The sequence below is a fragment of the Lampris incognitus genome, chromosome 19, assembly GCF_029633865.1.
Source record: "Lampris incognitus isolate fLamInc1 chromosome 19, fLamInc1.hap2, whole genome shotgun sequence".
In the NCBI taxonomy this organism is placed as follows: Eukaryota; Metazoa; Chordata; class Actinopteri; order Lampriformes; family Lampridae; genus Lampris; species Lampris incognitus.
In genome coordinates, this window is record NC_079229.1 from 28,365,045 (window position 1) to 28,379,445 (window position 14,401).

The window sequence follows — 14,401 nt, forward strand, 5'->3', positions numbered from 1 at the left end:
CAACGGTGTAACCGCATGGGGATAACGTGTGAGCCGCACAACCTTATGGTTTAAGCTACGTTACTGGGCGATTTTACTATGGCCGACGGTTTGCAGTAAGTTTCGATACGTTCGGTCCTTTTACGCCGCTATCACCCCGCATTTACCTCGGTAGTCAGTCTTTTCGCTTGCTATCGAACAGGAAGCTCGTTTGAACTCCCAATCGGACTGACTATGTACTTGGGTCACTGTTTCCTCAAGTTGCCCAATGTATCTAATTGTCTAACGTAACCGTTTCAGTCAACAACTTGGATTTGGGTGTAGTTCATAACGATGAAGAGCGAGGGAAAACGGAAGAAAAACTTCAAAAGGAAGAAGAGCAATGTAAAATTGCAAAAGTACATGGTGTCAGTGGATGAATTTGTTCAAAGCAGAGCTGGTTGTGAAGTAGAGAATGACCGTGGTTTGCATTTAGTGAAAAAGAAAAGCCGGAAAGAGTTACGCAAAGAAAAGAGAAAGATGAAAAAAGCTAAAATGAAAAGCCACTACGAGGGCAAGAAGGTTCTCAGTGTGCCCACTGTTGACGATGAAGGCTCTGGCCCACCAACAGAAAAACCACAAAAGAAAAACGCAAAGGAAAAAGCGAAGAAAGACGTGCCGAAAACACCTCAAACCAAATCTACTCGCACGTCCATGGAAAACTCGGAACATCCGAATGCTCAGTCAATTTCCAAGAAAGGAAAGAAAATCACTAAACTTGAGGAAACAAGAAAAAAGGCACTTTTGGAGGCAAATGAGGCTGAGGATAGAGAAATAAGGAAGCTAGAGCGGTTCCTCGGCTACAACAAGAGAAAAAACAAAACGAGTCTTCCCCAGTCTTTTGCGACTGATGGACTAGATTATATTCTTGGTGTACTTGACTCTGGGTCATCAGCTGCAGTGATGTATGACAGTGAAGATGACATGGACACCGCCAAGGAGAATTTTGAAAATCTTGACAAGAGTGACTCTGAATTGTCAGGTGGGGAAAAAGAACCAGGAGACGAGTCAGAAAATGAAGGCAGTGAAAATGACAGTGGTGAAGATCTGGATTCATTTGACGGAGAAAATGAGGTGGATGAGGATGATGAACTAGTTGATGAAGAAAGAGCAGAGGATGAGGAGATGGAGGAGGATGACGAAGGGCTGGATGAAGATGACATAGGTGACTCGGCTGATGAAAATGAAGGGGAAGTGATAGAAGAAGTAGACAGTCCTAACATAACAGGGTCAGAGACTGCGCCTGTAAGTTCCAAAATTTGGCAGACTCATTTGACCTTTTGTAACATCAACATTATACATGCTGTATGTTTAGGCTTGTAGAGCGGGACATTTTTTGCTAATTGCAATCTTACAATTGATATTTAGGTCACCGCTACAGCAGGCAAGTATGTGCCACCACACTTGCGTGATAATGGAGATGATAAGCGCAAAGCTGAGCTTGCGAAGCTGAGGAGGAATGTGAAAGGCCTTGTTAACAGGTGGGTAACCTGCACAGCCATACAAAGCATCATCCTGAATCCAGTACAGTGAGCTCATGATCCACGTTGAGACACAATTTTTACTCCAGTTACTGTAGGTAACTGGAATGAAATGTTACTTTCATTTTTGTCCATAGTGCTGTTTTACAAAGCAGAAACAAAAATGTGGCAGAGTGGGGTGTGATTGCTCCTCTTTCAAGTCAGCGTAATTGGCTTGAAAGTTAAATTGCAGCTGCATCTCAAAAAAGACACACCCTGGAGAAGGAGAACTGCAGAGATGCAGTTCTGAGTAGCTCTCTCCCCGAAAGAAAAAGGCTCTACACATCTTGTTTTAGTCTTTGTTCTTATCCTTGATGTTTTTAATATCTCTGTTTTAATGAACTAGTTTTTGCCTACACAGCTACAGTATTCAAGATTCAAGATCCTTTATTGTTACGTCTCATTATACAAGTACAAGAGAGTAAAATTCTTGTGTCTCGGCTCCTCAACACTGCAGCAACAGTAGCAATAGAATAACAACAAAACAAAAAAAGCAGTAATATTAATAAATAATTGCATATTTGTGTGTGTGTGTGTGTGTGTGTGTGTGAGAGAGAGAGAGAGAGAGAGAACTGACCCATAGGTCAGTACCAGTCAGTCTAGCACCAGACTTAGTGTCTTTAATGTTCTTTGTTCAAAAGCCTGGTTGCTTGGTGGAAAAAGCTGTTCCGGAGCCTAATGGTCCAGGCTTTGAGGCCTCGGTACCGCTTGCCTGATGGTACTAATAATAATAATAAATAAATCTTATATAGCACTTTTCTAGTACTCAAAGTCGCTTTACAATAAATGGAGTGAAACAAGACGACAGATGAACATAACACAGACATACAGGGGTGGATGCGAAGGGGGCTACGAGAGGGAGAAGCAGCAGCCACAGACGAGTGTATGAGCAGACGGGGGGGGGGGGGGGCACGAGAAGGCAATGGAGAAAAGGTGTGTCTTGAGACGGGATTGGAAGAGTGGAAGGGATTCTGAGTCTCTAATGATTTGGGGAAGTGAGTTCCAGAGCCTGGGAGCTGCTCTGGAGAAGGCTCGGTCACCAAAGCCGCGGTGGTTGGACCTGGGGGTAGAGAGAAGGGAAGCTGAGGTGGATCTGAGGGACCGAGAGGGTTGGTAGGGGGAGAGGAGATCGGTGAGGTATGGGGGAGCCAGTTTGTGAAGGGCTTTATAAGTAAGAACCAGGAGTTTGTAATTGATCCGCTGGGAGATGGGTAGCCAGTGGAGGTTTTTTAGGACTGGGGTGATGTGGTGCTAGGATTTGGTGAAAGTTCAGAGTCGGGCGGATGCGTTCTGGACCAATTGGAGTCTCTTGATAGAGCTAGCACTGATGCCATAGAGGAGTGAGTTGCAGTAATCGATGCGGGAGGAGATGAAAGCATGAATCAGTATCTCAGCAGCAGGGCATGTGAGAGAGGATCTTATTTTTGCAATGTTGCAATGTTGCACAGGTGGTAGAAGGAGGATTTGACCATTTGGCAGATATGTGGCTCAAGGGAGAGGGTGGGATCAAGGATCACACCAAGGTTGCATGCCTAGGGGGAAGGGGAGACAGTAGTGCCATCGATGGTGAGTGCAAGGTTGTTGATTTGGCTGAGAGTGGACTTGGAGCCAATGAAGAGGAGTTCTGCTGATGGTAGCAGACTGTTCCAGCTGCAGCTGATGGTAGCAGCTGGAACAGTCCATAGTTGGGGTGGCTGGGGTCTTTGATAATCCTATGGGCTTTGCTGACACAATGTCCGCGATATGTCCTGGATGGAGGGAAACTCACATCCACTGATGTCCTGGGCCATCCGCACAACCCTCTGCAGTGTTTTGTGGTTGTGGGCAGTACAGTTCCCATGCCAGGCGGTGAAGCATCCAGTCAGAAGGCTCTGTAGAAGGCCCGTAGAATCTTGGGCCCCATGCCAAACTTCTTCAGTCACCTGAGGTGAAATCAGAATCAGAAATATTTTATTCATCCCCAAGGGGAAATTGGATAACGAAGAGGCATTGCTGTGCCTTTTTCACCACGTGGCTGGTGTGTTCATCCCAGGTGAGGTCCTTGGTAATGTGGACACCGAGGAACTTGAAGCTCTTGACTCTCTCTGCAGCAGTCCCATTGATGGTGATGGGGTCCAGCCTTCCCCCTCTCTCCCTGTAGTCCACAATCAGCTCCTTGGTTTTGTCGACGTTGAGAGAGAGGTCCTTGCATGTTGTCCATGCATCTGTGCTGTTTCAGGAATGCCAAACTACTGCGCCTCTGAGTGATTGTTAAACCCTTTTCTAATCTTCCCAGGCTGAGTGAGCCCAACATGGCGTCCATCAGTGGTCAGCTGGAGGAGTTGTACATGAGCTCCAGCAGGAAGGACATGAATGAGATGCTGACAGAGGTGCTGCTGGCAGCCTGTGTTACGCCGACCCTGATGCCTGACAGGTTACTGATGGAGCATGTTCTGCTTGTCAGCATCCTCCATCATACTGTAGGACTCGAGGTAGGTTCTCTGTCACATTTGGTCACTACATTTTGCCCATCCTTGTTGTCAGGTTTATATCCACTTATTCAAAGAACTGTATGGCTGATGACAACACATTCCCAAGACATCTCTACCGCATGCATCCATGTAACGTGCTGGACAACTGAATTTTTTTTTTAATGATAGGTTTTTACATTGGGGTAAGTATGCAGGTGTTGTATTCTGGAGTTGATGCCACGTTCTGTGACCTTTAGTTCAGAGCCAGGTCAACTGATAAGAGCTCTGATTGGAGAGAAGAGGCTTTTGGTGTCGTCAGGCTTCGTGTGAGAGATAAATAGTAACCATTAACCTGAGAAAGGACATTAGCCCATAGATAATTCATTGTGCATGTGTTTAAGGGGCTTGTCAGCCTTCTCCTATCTTCTTTGTAAGCTAATTCCCCCTTTAATTAATTGGAAAGTGTCATCTGACACCTTAGTTTCCTTTACTTAAGGTGTATTAGCATTGTTATCTCTTTGTCCTGTTGTTTCCCCTCTCTGGTTAGGACCCCACACATACAGTCGCATTAGTAAAGCTGACTTCAGTCAACTGTGGTTTACTTCTGCCATTGAGTCATATTGACGGTCTCCAAGTTTCGTTTTTGCCAGATTTTTATATCCAACAAAAGAAAGAATATTAAAAGAACACTTATGTTCATGAAGTAATTTCCAAGATATGTTTTCACAAGATGGCCTTTTTTCATTGATCTTTACTCACATTCGTACCTCCAACTCTAATTGAGACCAGTCATTGTAATTTTTGTCATTACCAGGTGGGAGCCCATTTTCTGGAGACGGTGGTGCGAAAGTTTGATGGAGTGTACAAGAGTGGCCAAGAGGGCAAAGAGTGTGACAACTTAGTAGCAATAGTCGCCCACCTGTACAACTTCCAGGTGATCCATTCCGTCCTCATCTTCGACATCCTAAAGCTTCTGGTTGCAGCCTTTATGGAGAAAGACATTGAGCTAGTCTTGTTTGTGTTGAGGAATGTTGGCTTTGCCCTGCGGAAGGATGACGCCCTGGCCCTCAAAGAGCTCATCTCCGAGGCCCAACGCAAGGCCAACGAAATGGGGCCCAAGTTTAAAGATTCAACAAGGGTATGATTGCCAACGCAGAATAACATTTTAGCCATTTAACAGATGCTCCTATTGCATTACACACCACTCAGTAGATATTTTAACAATTTGCATGTCTGTTTTCAATGTTTAACCAACTCCTTAGTCATGTGTCAACATGTACTCAGGTGCGTTTCATGTTAGAGACCATGCTGGCTTTGAAGAACAATGATATGAGGAAAATCCCAGGCTATGACCCAGAGCCTGTGGAGAGACTGAGGAAACTGCAGCGGCCTCTGGTAGGTGGTATTCATTCCATCCACTCTCATTATGTGAATCGTTTCACTTCAGTTGATGAGTTTTTCAGTGTGTCGTTTATACACGTCAGACACATTTCAACATACTAGACCAGAAAACATTTACCTACCAAATTTTTTTCTCGAGTAGTTAGGGTAGCTTTCCACCAGGGGGACCCAGAGTCCAATCCGACAGAGTTGGGGGGGGCAGTTCATGAAGAGTGATTATTTTGAACCCTGGTACGTTCCCCCCATTGTGTGTTTCATTTCTTTGCTATCAGGTTTGTGTTGTGACTGTGTAAGGTAACCATGTCGTTGTTCCAAGTTGCTGATTGGGTTCCAAAGATTTAAAAATGTTTTGCTCAAATAGGCCCGAGATGAAGCGCTGCCCTAAAAAGTATCAAACAGTAAAGAAAGCCATGACAGCTGTGACACTCGCCTGACATTTGGTGAAGGCCATCATGGCTGAAACGTCACACTTTAGATTTTAAGGCGCTTGTTATTTCTCTTAAGTGAGCAAGCATCGCGCCTTTTATGACTTTCTCGCCTACTGGAATCCTCATCGTTTTCATCCGTCTTACACATACATGCACATGTGGCTAACTCCTGCTAAATGTGTGACTCAGATCCATCAGAGCGCGGGAGGCAGTGACATGAAGCTGAGGGTCTCTCTGGAGAATCTCCTTGTAGCAGAGCAAGTGGGCCGCTGGTGGATCGTTGGTTCCTCCTGGAGTGGCGCTCCCATGATCAGCGACCAGAGGAAGAAGAGCTCAAAACAGACAACCACCGAGGGACAGGTACAAAAATGCAGTTACAGAAGACCCATAGTTGTGACCTATAGAGCTGTAAAATAATGCACAACTCTCTTTGGCTAATGCCATTTCATGATACAAATAGCTGTCATTAATGGTGATATAGTTGTTATTATTTTCATTTTGCAGCTTTTCTTTGGTGTTCATTTTGGAGCACCAGTTCAGAATTGTGTACTTTACACTCTCCTAAGTGAATGTAATTCAAGCATCAGCGACAAAATCAGTTTGATTGTTTTATCTTCCGAGCCGTCCCGGTCGCTGCTCCACCCCCTCTGCCGGTCCGGGGAGGGCTGCAGACTACCACATGCCTCCTCTGATACATGTGGAGTCGCCAGCCGCTTCTTTTCACCTGACAGTGAGGAGTTTCACCAGGGGGGCGTAGTGTGTGGGAAGATCACGCTATTCCCCCCAGTCCCCCCCCCCGAACAGGTGCCCCGACTGACCAGAGGAGGCGCTAGTGCAGCAACCAGGACGCATACCCACATCTGGCTTCCCACCCACAGACAGGGCCAGTTGTGTCTGTAGGGACGCCCAACCAAGCCGGAGGTAACACGGGGATTCGAACCGGCGATCCCCATGTTGGTAGGCAACGGAATTGACCACCACGCCACCTGGACTGCTTTATTTTCTCCTGGAATGTCCTAACTGGTCGCGAGTGATGAGGCACGTCGTTTTGAGTTGAACTTTTGACGGACGCCCTGTTTCTGTTTACTTCCTGTCGCCCGCATTGAAAAGCGCTGTGTCATGGACCAGGAATGTCTCTGGTGTGATCTCAAGCACACAGCTGATAGATACGTGGTTTGTTTACATGACGGTTTCGGTGTGGACAGAGAACGTCCGATGCGACGTGATAGTCGGACACTCGCGTTGCTATTAGGATACAACGTAAGGCCATGAAGGCCTAACTGGTGCATTTTCTTGTCCGATACTGATTACGATTTGGAGCACTCAAGTAAACCGTCTCCAATAATCTGTAGTGCAGATAGGAAAAAGAAATTCTGAGACAAACTTAATGGAAAGTTTGTCTTTTATTATTCTGTTCTGAGCCATTCTATCAGTGTGTTATCAGTTGGCTATATCTTGATAGTGATAGCCAACATTGGTCAAAAGTATTGGTGCTCTGAAAAATCTCATTTCAGGCCCCAGTGAATGTACCAGCTTTTTACATTTATCCTTTGACTTTTTTTTTGGATTTACATCATTCCTCTGCCTGCCTCAGTTCAGTGCCAAGGTGTTGGAGCTGGCCAGGAAACAGAGGATGAACACTGAGGTCAGGAGAAACATCTTCTGCGTGCTAATGACCAGCGAGGATTACCTGGACGCCTTCGAGAAAGTGTTGAGGTCCGTCCCATCTTTCTAAACGCTCTACCTTCGGATGCGCTGTATCTGGTTTAACCTCCCTTGTGTGTATTTTGGGAGAAATTATTGGCTAGCCAAGAGATAAATGAAAAAGAAGAGATATATTTTATGTGGCAGGCCTTTTTTCTTTTTCTTTTTTTTTTTGACTCTTGTTAAGTCATGTCAAACTAAAGTGTGACTATTTTAAAACAATGTAAACCTTAACTGTACTTTGCTCTGTGTGAAGGATGGGCCTGAAGGGCCAGCAGGAGAGAGAGATTGTCCATGTTCTGATGGACTGCTGTCTGCAGGAGAAGGGCTTCAATGCCTTCTACGCTGTACTGGGGGAGAAGTTCTGCTCTCACGACCGACACTTCCAGGTACTCCTACCGGCGTTATATTGGTTTGCGTAACCGATGTATTGATGCAAACGAGACTATGAGAGTACCACGACATGGTGCACATTAGCACCTTTTTTGGGGGGGGGGGTCTCCCCCCTTTTTTTTCTCCCCGGTTGCAGTTGGCCAGTTACCCCACTCTCCGAGCTATCCCGGTTGCTGCGCCACCCCCTCTGCCGATCCGGGGAGGGCCGCAGACTACCATACGCTTCCTCCAATACGTGTGGTGTCACCAGCCGCTTCTTTTCACCTGACAGTGAGGAGTTTCGCCAGGGGGACATAGCAAGCTATTCCCCCCAGTTCCCCCTCCGCCCCTGAACAGTGCCCCGACCAACCAGAGGAGGCACTAGTGCAGCGACCGGGACACATACCCACATCCAGCTTCCCACCCGTAGACCCGGCCAGTTGTGTCTGTAGGGATGCCCGACCAAACTGGGGATTCGAACCGGCAATCCCCATGTTGGTAGGCAACGGAATAGACCACCACGCCACCCAGCTGCCCCAAAGCAGTAGCGCTTTAATGAATTATTGTGTGCTACTGGGAGGTCAAAGCAAGAATTCTCCTGTTGATGGTTGAATTCTGGCAATATTAGTTGGCTGCGTATATTGTTGTGACACTACTTGCTCAAGGCTTCTGCAGGGGTTTTTTTAAGCTACTGATAATTTACAGAGGCTGTCTTCGCTTGAATAAGTCCTCTCAAAATCTCAGCGCTGAATATTGAAGTTAAATGGGTGAAAATGAAAAGAAAATGGAATTTACTTGCAGCCTATGGGAAAAGAGCCATTTCATGTAATTAATCAAGTGCCTAATAGCTATTAGGCTGTTGATTAATTAGATTAACTATAGTTAATCTTATTAAATAAAAAGTCATGACAGTTTCTAAGAGCAAATAACTCAGTAAATGTATGGTTGTATCTATATGGATATCACACATTTGTACACATTTGATGTACTCATTAACATAATCATAACTTAAGCATGACAGAGGGGCAAAAGTATAGTGCATTAAACCTGTAAAACTGATGTGCGTATTCAAGAACATATTAAAGTGAATGACATGCTGGGTGCAAGAGGCCACCCAGGCTCCTGGACCCTGTTGACCTGCCTGCCCTGCAACCTAGAGTTCACCTCTCCAGTGTGGGAGCCTCTCACACCCGACGCCTCCGATGTTATTTGTCTCAAACTGTGATTCCAAACAATGGGGGGGTGACACCTCGCTTCCTCGCTAGCAGCCCTGTGGGCCACTGGCCCATATCAGAAACTGATAACCATTGTCCCCATCAAAGAGTTTGAACCCAGAAGTGCTGGGAATGTTTGTTTTTCACATGTAAACTGGATCTGGATGAGGGGATTACCTGTGTGGAGCACTTAGTTCCCATTGTTTTTGTTTTCTGTCTCATTTTTGGAAGTTGTCAACATGACACTTTAAACTCAGTTGAATGCAGAAACAGAACGTCAGGCGATATCGATATGCTGTTCTGACATATTTTGTGTTTTTGGTGGTAAAAAACATTCAGTCAAACCCGCTCTGTGCATCCTCCTAGATGACCTTCCAGTTCAGTCTATGGGACAAGTTCAAGGAACTTCCCAACCTTCCCAGCAGCACCCTCAGCAACTTGGTCCAGCTGGTAACCCGCTTTCTCCAGAAGAAGTGCCTCTCGCTCTCCATACTCAAAGTATATTGCAACAAGTCATTTCCCTTTGGTAACTTTCACTGTCTACAGCTGGTTGAAAAATGTCCCTGAGGGATAATAGTTCTTCATTGCATTGTCTCTCCTCATCTCTGCTTTTTTTAATGCAGGCAATAGAGTTTGGGGAGCTCGATAAGCCCAAGGTGCGCTTCCTTCGCCAGGTCCTGACCAAACTGCTCAAGGAAACTGACCCTGAGGATCTTGCCAGCATATTTGGAAGGTGCGTGTCAATATTGCCTCGTCCTACTCGGTGTCCAGACATGGATGAATTGATAAATTTGCACAAGGAAAACTGCTGTAAAATAAAAGATTAACATTTGTATTAAAGTTTGCACAGTAAGGTTTTTCCAACCGTCATGCTCCTTAACTTTGCAGAAAAGTTGGGCCTCTTGTTCTTGTGCCCACTTGTTGTTTAGCAGCTGCTCTTCGGTGCGTAGCTCTATGTGAAAGTCTGGAATCAATGTCCCTCATTGTTTTCCATTCACCAGGATTTCAGGAATTCCCAAGTTAGGAATGCTGCGGGAGGGCTTGAAGCTTTTCATCAGCCACTTCCTGCTGAAGAATGCCCAGTCACAGGGACCAGCTGAGCAAGCAGCTCTGTTGTCTGAGCGTGCCCAGCTCGCCACCAAAGCCATGGAGGCCAAAGAGGCCAAGCTCAAACTGTAAACACACGCAAAGTAACACCCCAAGAGAAATACTATGGAGCAAAACTATAGAACAAGTATAGACAACACATGTCTGTACTTTACTTTGAGGGGACAAATGTAGTTTGGGGGCTGCTGTTAACTTTAACATTTTTGATTCGATGAGTTCCTTTTCAGGATTTTTCTCATGGAGATTTTTGATTGAGGGAATCACAAAATGCCTTCAAAGACCTTTCAGACTCGAGCCTATTTATGTCATTGTGTATTAAGCGGTAAATAAATGTAGACATTGTTTTCTAACATTGTTTTCCGCAGTATTATTATTTTGTAGGAGTGGCTATCTACAGCATTCAGTCAGACTGTACTTGTGTGTAAAGATAAAGCGATAAGCAATACGACTGGGATGTTTAACACTTTTCAGTAACACTTTTCAATACAATTGTGCTTGTGTGTGTATATATATATATATTTGTACATAAATTGGGGTTCGAATTGTGGATAATATTGTATATTACCATATCAAGGCTACATACAGACTCCTGATTATAAGAAAGGAATGGTGCATTTGAATAAACATTGTATTTTTTTACTTTAACACAGCGATCAATCCTTTCACATAATCAGATTTATTTAGAGAAGAAATTTTCTCCTTTTCTTTCTTGCTTGAAAAAAACGTATAAACACAAAAAAACAAACAGACAATAGAGACTTTAAAGGAATAAAAGAGTTTAACAGAACCTTGTAAAAAATCATGTTGAGAAAGATGGGTTTTCAGATGAAATTGAGAACGGATGAAAGTGAAATGTGCAAGTTCATGTGGCCGGTGTTCAGCAGCCTGCTATGCATGAGACTGGCCTCTTGGTGGCAGTATACAGTTACAGTTAATATGGCGCTGTTAAGCAACCGTATCTGAACGATCCAGCTGGGCTCGACTGAGCATATTTACCCTCCAGAAAGGAACAATGCATATTTTATGAGGACCTTTCCTTTAGCTTTAAACAAGTTGATCAGTGATTATATTATCTGGTTGCCGTCATATCATTTCGTCATTATATACTTTGGGATTATATTATTTTCTATTGATAGGCTATTATAAGAGGCCTACAGCGTGGGATGTAAATAATCAAGAGGCGAGAGAATAGAAGCTATTGTGTGGCTCACTCAGTGTTTGCACATCCTGATGAAATGACCCATGCACAGCTTTAATTCAAGGCTATTCCGTCTGCTAGCTGACACCAGTGTCTCCCCGCATGGTTAGAATAGCAGAGTCCCCCTGTTACATTTGATGCGCACTAATATTAATTAGCTCCATTTGTGTTGGCCTGCATCAGCCTGCAGGATATGAGCTGGTCAGAGGGCACGGGTTGGCCACCAAGGTCATTCACAGGGCTAGTCAGCCTACTAAAAAAAAAGGGGGTGCGTCTTTTTTTCTAAAAAAGCGGACCTTTTTTTTTTTATTTCGAGCACATGCCACTTTGTGCAAGCCGGCCTTTGGTCCATTATTGCTGAGAATATACTCTATACCATACTAAGACTTGTAATTTAGTGGAAGTATCTCCAAATAATTGGTGTTTCAGGTTTAGCAGACATCTTGTGGTAGTGACTATGAGCTTGATTTGCTCCTAAGGAAACTGCAGCTTCCTTTCATCGAACGCACTTTCGTTGGGACTTTTTGGACGTTTCCTTGATTGAGGTGGGTCGAACCCACCCAACTGCCCCTTGGCTGCGCCCTTGTGTCCTTGCGGGGAGGTTAGGGCCGTGACAGTAACTATTATTGTGCGTGTACTGTCTGACATTTCTGAACGTGAATAGTCAGCCTTGGATCAAACGGCTTTCAAAGCGGTTACTGTGAAGTGGGGAAGAGAAACCCGGTGACTTCGCAGAGTCAGAGGTAAGGTCAACAGGCTCATTCAGAGGTCCATAACACTGGCCATTGTCTCCCAGATGTGAGCCACATCAGCACCGGTGTGGGCTGGTTGTCCCCCAGGTGAACTTTAATTGAGCTTGCTCAGGTAAAGCAAACAACTGAGATAAACCGGCGACGGACTCGTCAGTAACTCTGTTACAAATGAGGTGTAATCAATCAGTCTGACTATGGTGCTGATGGCTGTGGGAACAGGAAGAGCTGAGTGATAATGGCTTTGCTTCAAAGGCCGTTCTTGGTCATCTGTGTTACTGTTACAATGTTGCAGCGCGTAACGCACTGGACCCAAGTAAACTATTATTAGCAATAATAATGATAATAATATTTATAATTCAGTCCGACTTGTTAACATATTAAGTTCTACCCTATTCATATCGCACCTGTTTGTGCACCTGTTTGTTTAACTGGATCAATCATAACGTTTATAAAAGCTCACATGTTCATATATGGCTGCTTTTTCATCCCCAAACTAGTCTCGTCATTGTTTTATTTTTGGTTTTGTTTTTCCGGGAAGATGCACCTGGGATGTCCAAGCTGTTCACCCTGCAGCTTGTAGGCTATTCGAGGGCGACAGGGGACAAATTCTCAGTGTTTGCAGTCTAACGTTGTGTGAATAAATCGTTGGGGGGGGGGGGGAGATCAGTGACTCCTGCTCAATATTGTTGATATGTTAAGTCAACAAGCAAGCTTGAAACCGTTGTTTCTCAGCCCAGGAGCTGCGCTACACGGGCGCAGCCATGGCAAGCTAGCGCAGGTCTATCTACGACTTCTAGCTAGCTAGCTAGTGTAAACTTCTAATAAGACACGTTAGCCCCTAGCTAACGAGTCTGACCCGTTAGTGATGTCGCCTTGTGGTGCAGTACACCTCGTATCGAATCCCGCACCGGGCAAGAAAGTAACCGGTTACATTGGTGGCAGCGGTGGGATCCGGAAGTGTGCAGATCCTCAGAAGTCTCTTCGGAGCGCGGGAATAACAAAGCACGAGGGCGCGCTTCCGGGGAGGGTGACGACTGTAAACTACTAATAAGACACGTTAGCCCCTAACTAACGGGTCTGGCCCTTTAGTCGAGCGGTTAGTGATGTCGCCTTGTGATGCAGTACACCTCGTATCGAATCCCGCACCGGGCAAGAAAATAACCGGTTACACTAACAAGCATCGGTACTAAAGCTGAAACACGGTGTTTATTTATGTAACCTATTTTTCCGGACTTGCCTGTTAGTGATTTTAAGTACCTGTTGCCAAAGTATATGTGCGGTTAGTGACGTCGCCTTGTGGCACAGTACACGCCGAATCGAATCCCGCACCGGGCAAGAAAATAACCGGTTACATTTACAATGGACTCGGCTGATCCCTATTCTATTAAAAAAAAACGTGTCCGGCCAAGTTGTTCATTCATAAACGACCCTTTTCAAATGTTTAATTGATGCGAGTCCGTCCATTTCCGGTCTGGTGTGAGACGTCTCTCCGCGGCTGGGCTGTTTGCTCTCCGCACGTTTTCACAGACCCGACATTCCCATCGGCCTCCACCTGTCAGGGGAACAGGAGAAAGTGTGTGTGTGTGTGTGTGTGTGTGTGTGTGTGTGTGTGTGTGTGTGTGTGTGTGTGTGTGTGTGTGTGTGTGTGTGTGTGTGTGTAGCTGTGGCGGTACGCTTCGAGGCGGTTTCCGAAAAACTGGATTTCCAGCAGCCCCGTGCAGTTGTGTGGAGGTGCCGGTCGTCTAGGGATCCCCCTTGCCATCGGAACCATCTCCTCTACAATCAAGTCATGTGGCGTTGGGAGAAGCGCACCCCCCATGCCACGTTAAAAACCATCTCTGCGCAGGTATCTTCTGCTATCTGAGTCCTCAAAGGACCCACAAATAGAAGAAGATGGTCATCATCGGGCACGATGGACAACCAGCAAGCAAGCAAGTGTGTGTGTGTGTGTGTGTGTGTGTGTGTGTGTGTGTGTGTGTGTGTGTGTGTTGGGGAGGGGGGCACCGTTTTGTCCCTGCACGTCCGAGGTCCCCATGCGGCAGATAGGCCTTCAACCAAACTCCGCATCAACACAAACGATACACAGGCCTTAAAACGACCCACGTATAACTACGCCCGAAAAATAACAACTGAATCTTATAAACAAACTTCTTTTTTTTTATTATTATTTCACAATCGTCTGCACCAATGGAGACGCTAAACATAATTTAGCATGCACTGGTATAACCATTTTATAA

General features: G+C 45.4%; 1 protein-coding gene across 2 annotated transcripts; it reads left to right on the plus strand.

Annotated features, from left to right (window-relative positions):
* Nucleotides 1–93: 93 nt before the first annotated feature.
* On the plus strand, nucleotides 94–10,859 carry nom1 (nucleolar protein with MIF4G domain 1). Of its 2 annotated transcripts, none has more exons than XR_008812085.1 (11): nucleotides 94–1,263; nucleotides 1,387–1,499; nucleotides 3,814–4,009; nucleotides 4,803–5,126; nucleotides 5,273–5,383; nucleotides 6,007–6,177; nucleotides 7,412–7,533; nucleotides 7,778–7,910; nucleotides 9,474–9,633; nucleotides 9,731–9,840; nucleotides 10,109–10,246. XR_008812085.1 is itself a non-coding variant. In XM_056299643.1 (11 exons), the coding sequence occupies exons 1-11, from the start codon at nucleotides 313–315 to the stop codon at nucleotides 10,284–10,286; spliced, it is 2,541 nt and encodes an 846-aa protein (XP_056155618.1). In that variant the 5' UTR covers nucleotides 94–312; the 3' UTR covers nucleotides 10,287–10,859. The 2 variants fall into 2 exon arrangements, 1 of the variants encoding a protein (XP_056155618.1); XM_056299643.1 differs by having other exon boundaries at nucleotides 9,474–9,605; nucleotides 10,109–10,859.
* The last annotated feature ends 3,542 nt before the right edge of the window (nucleotides 10,860–14,401 follow it).

Coding starts and splice junctions, on each gene's coding strand:
- nom1 (XM_056299643.1), top strand. CDS start 313: ATGAAGAGCGAGGGAAAACGGAAGAAAAACTTCAAAAGGAAGAAGAGC. Junction 5,384..6,006: donor GGAAACTGCAGCGGCCTCTG/GTAGGTGGTATT, acceptor TGTGTGACTCAG/ATCCATCAGAGCGCGGGAGG. Junction 9,606..9,730: donor TCTCGCTCTCCATACTCAAA/GTATATTGCAAC, acceptor TTTTTAATGCAG/GCAATAGAGTTTGGGGAGCT.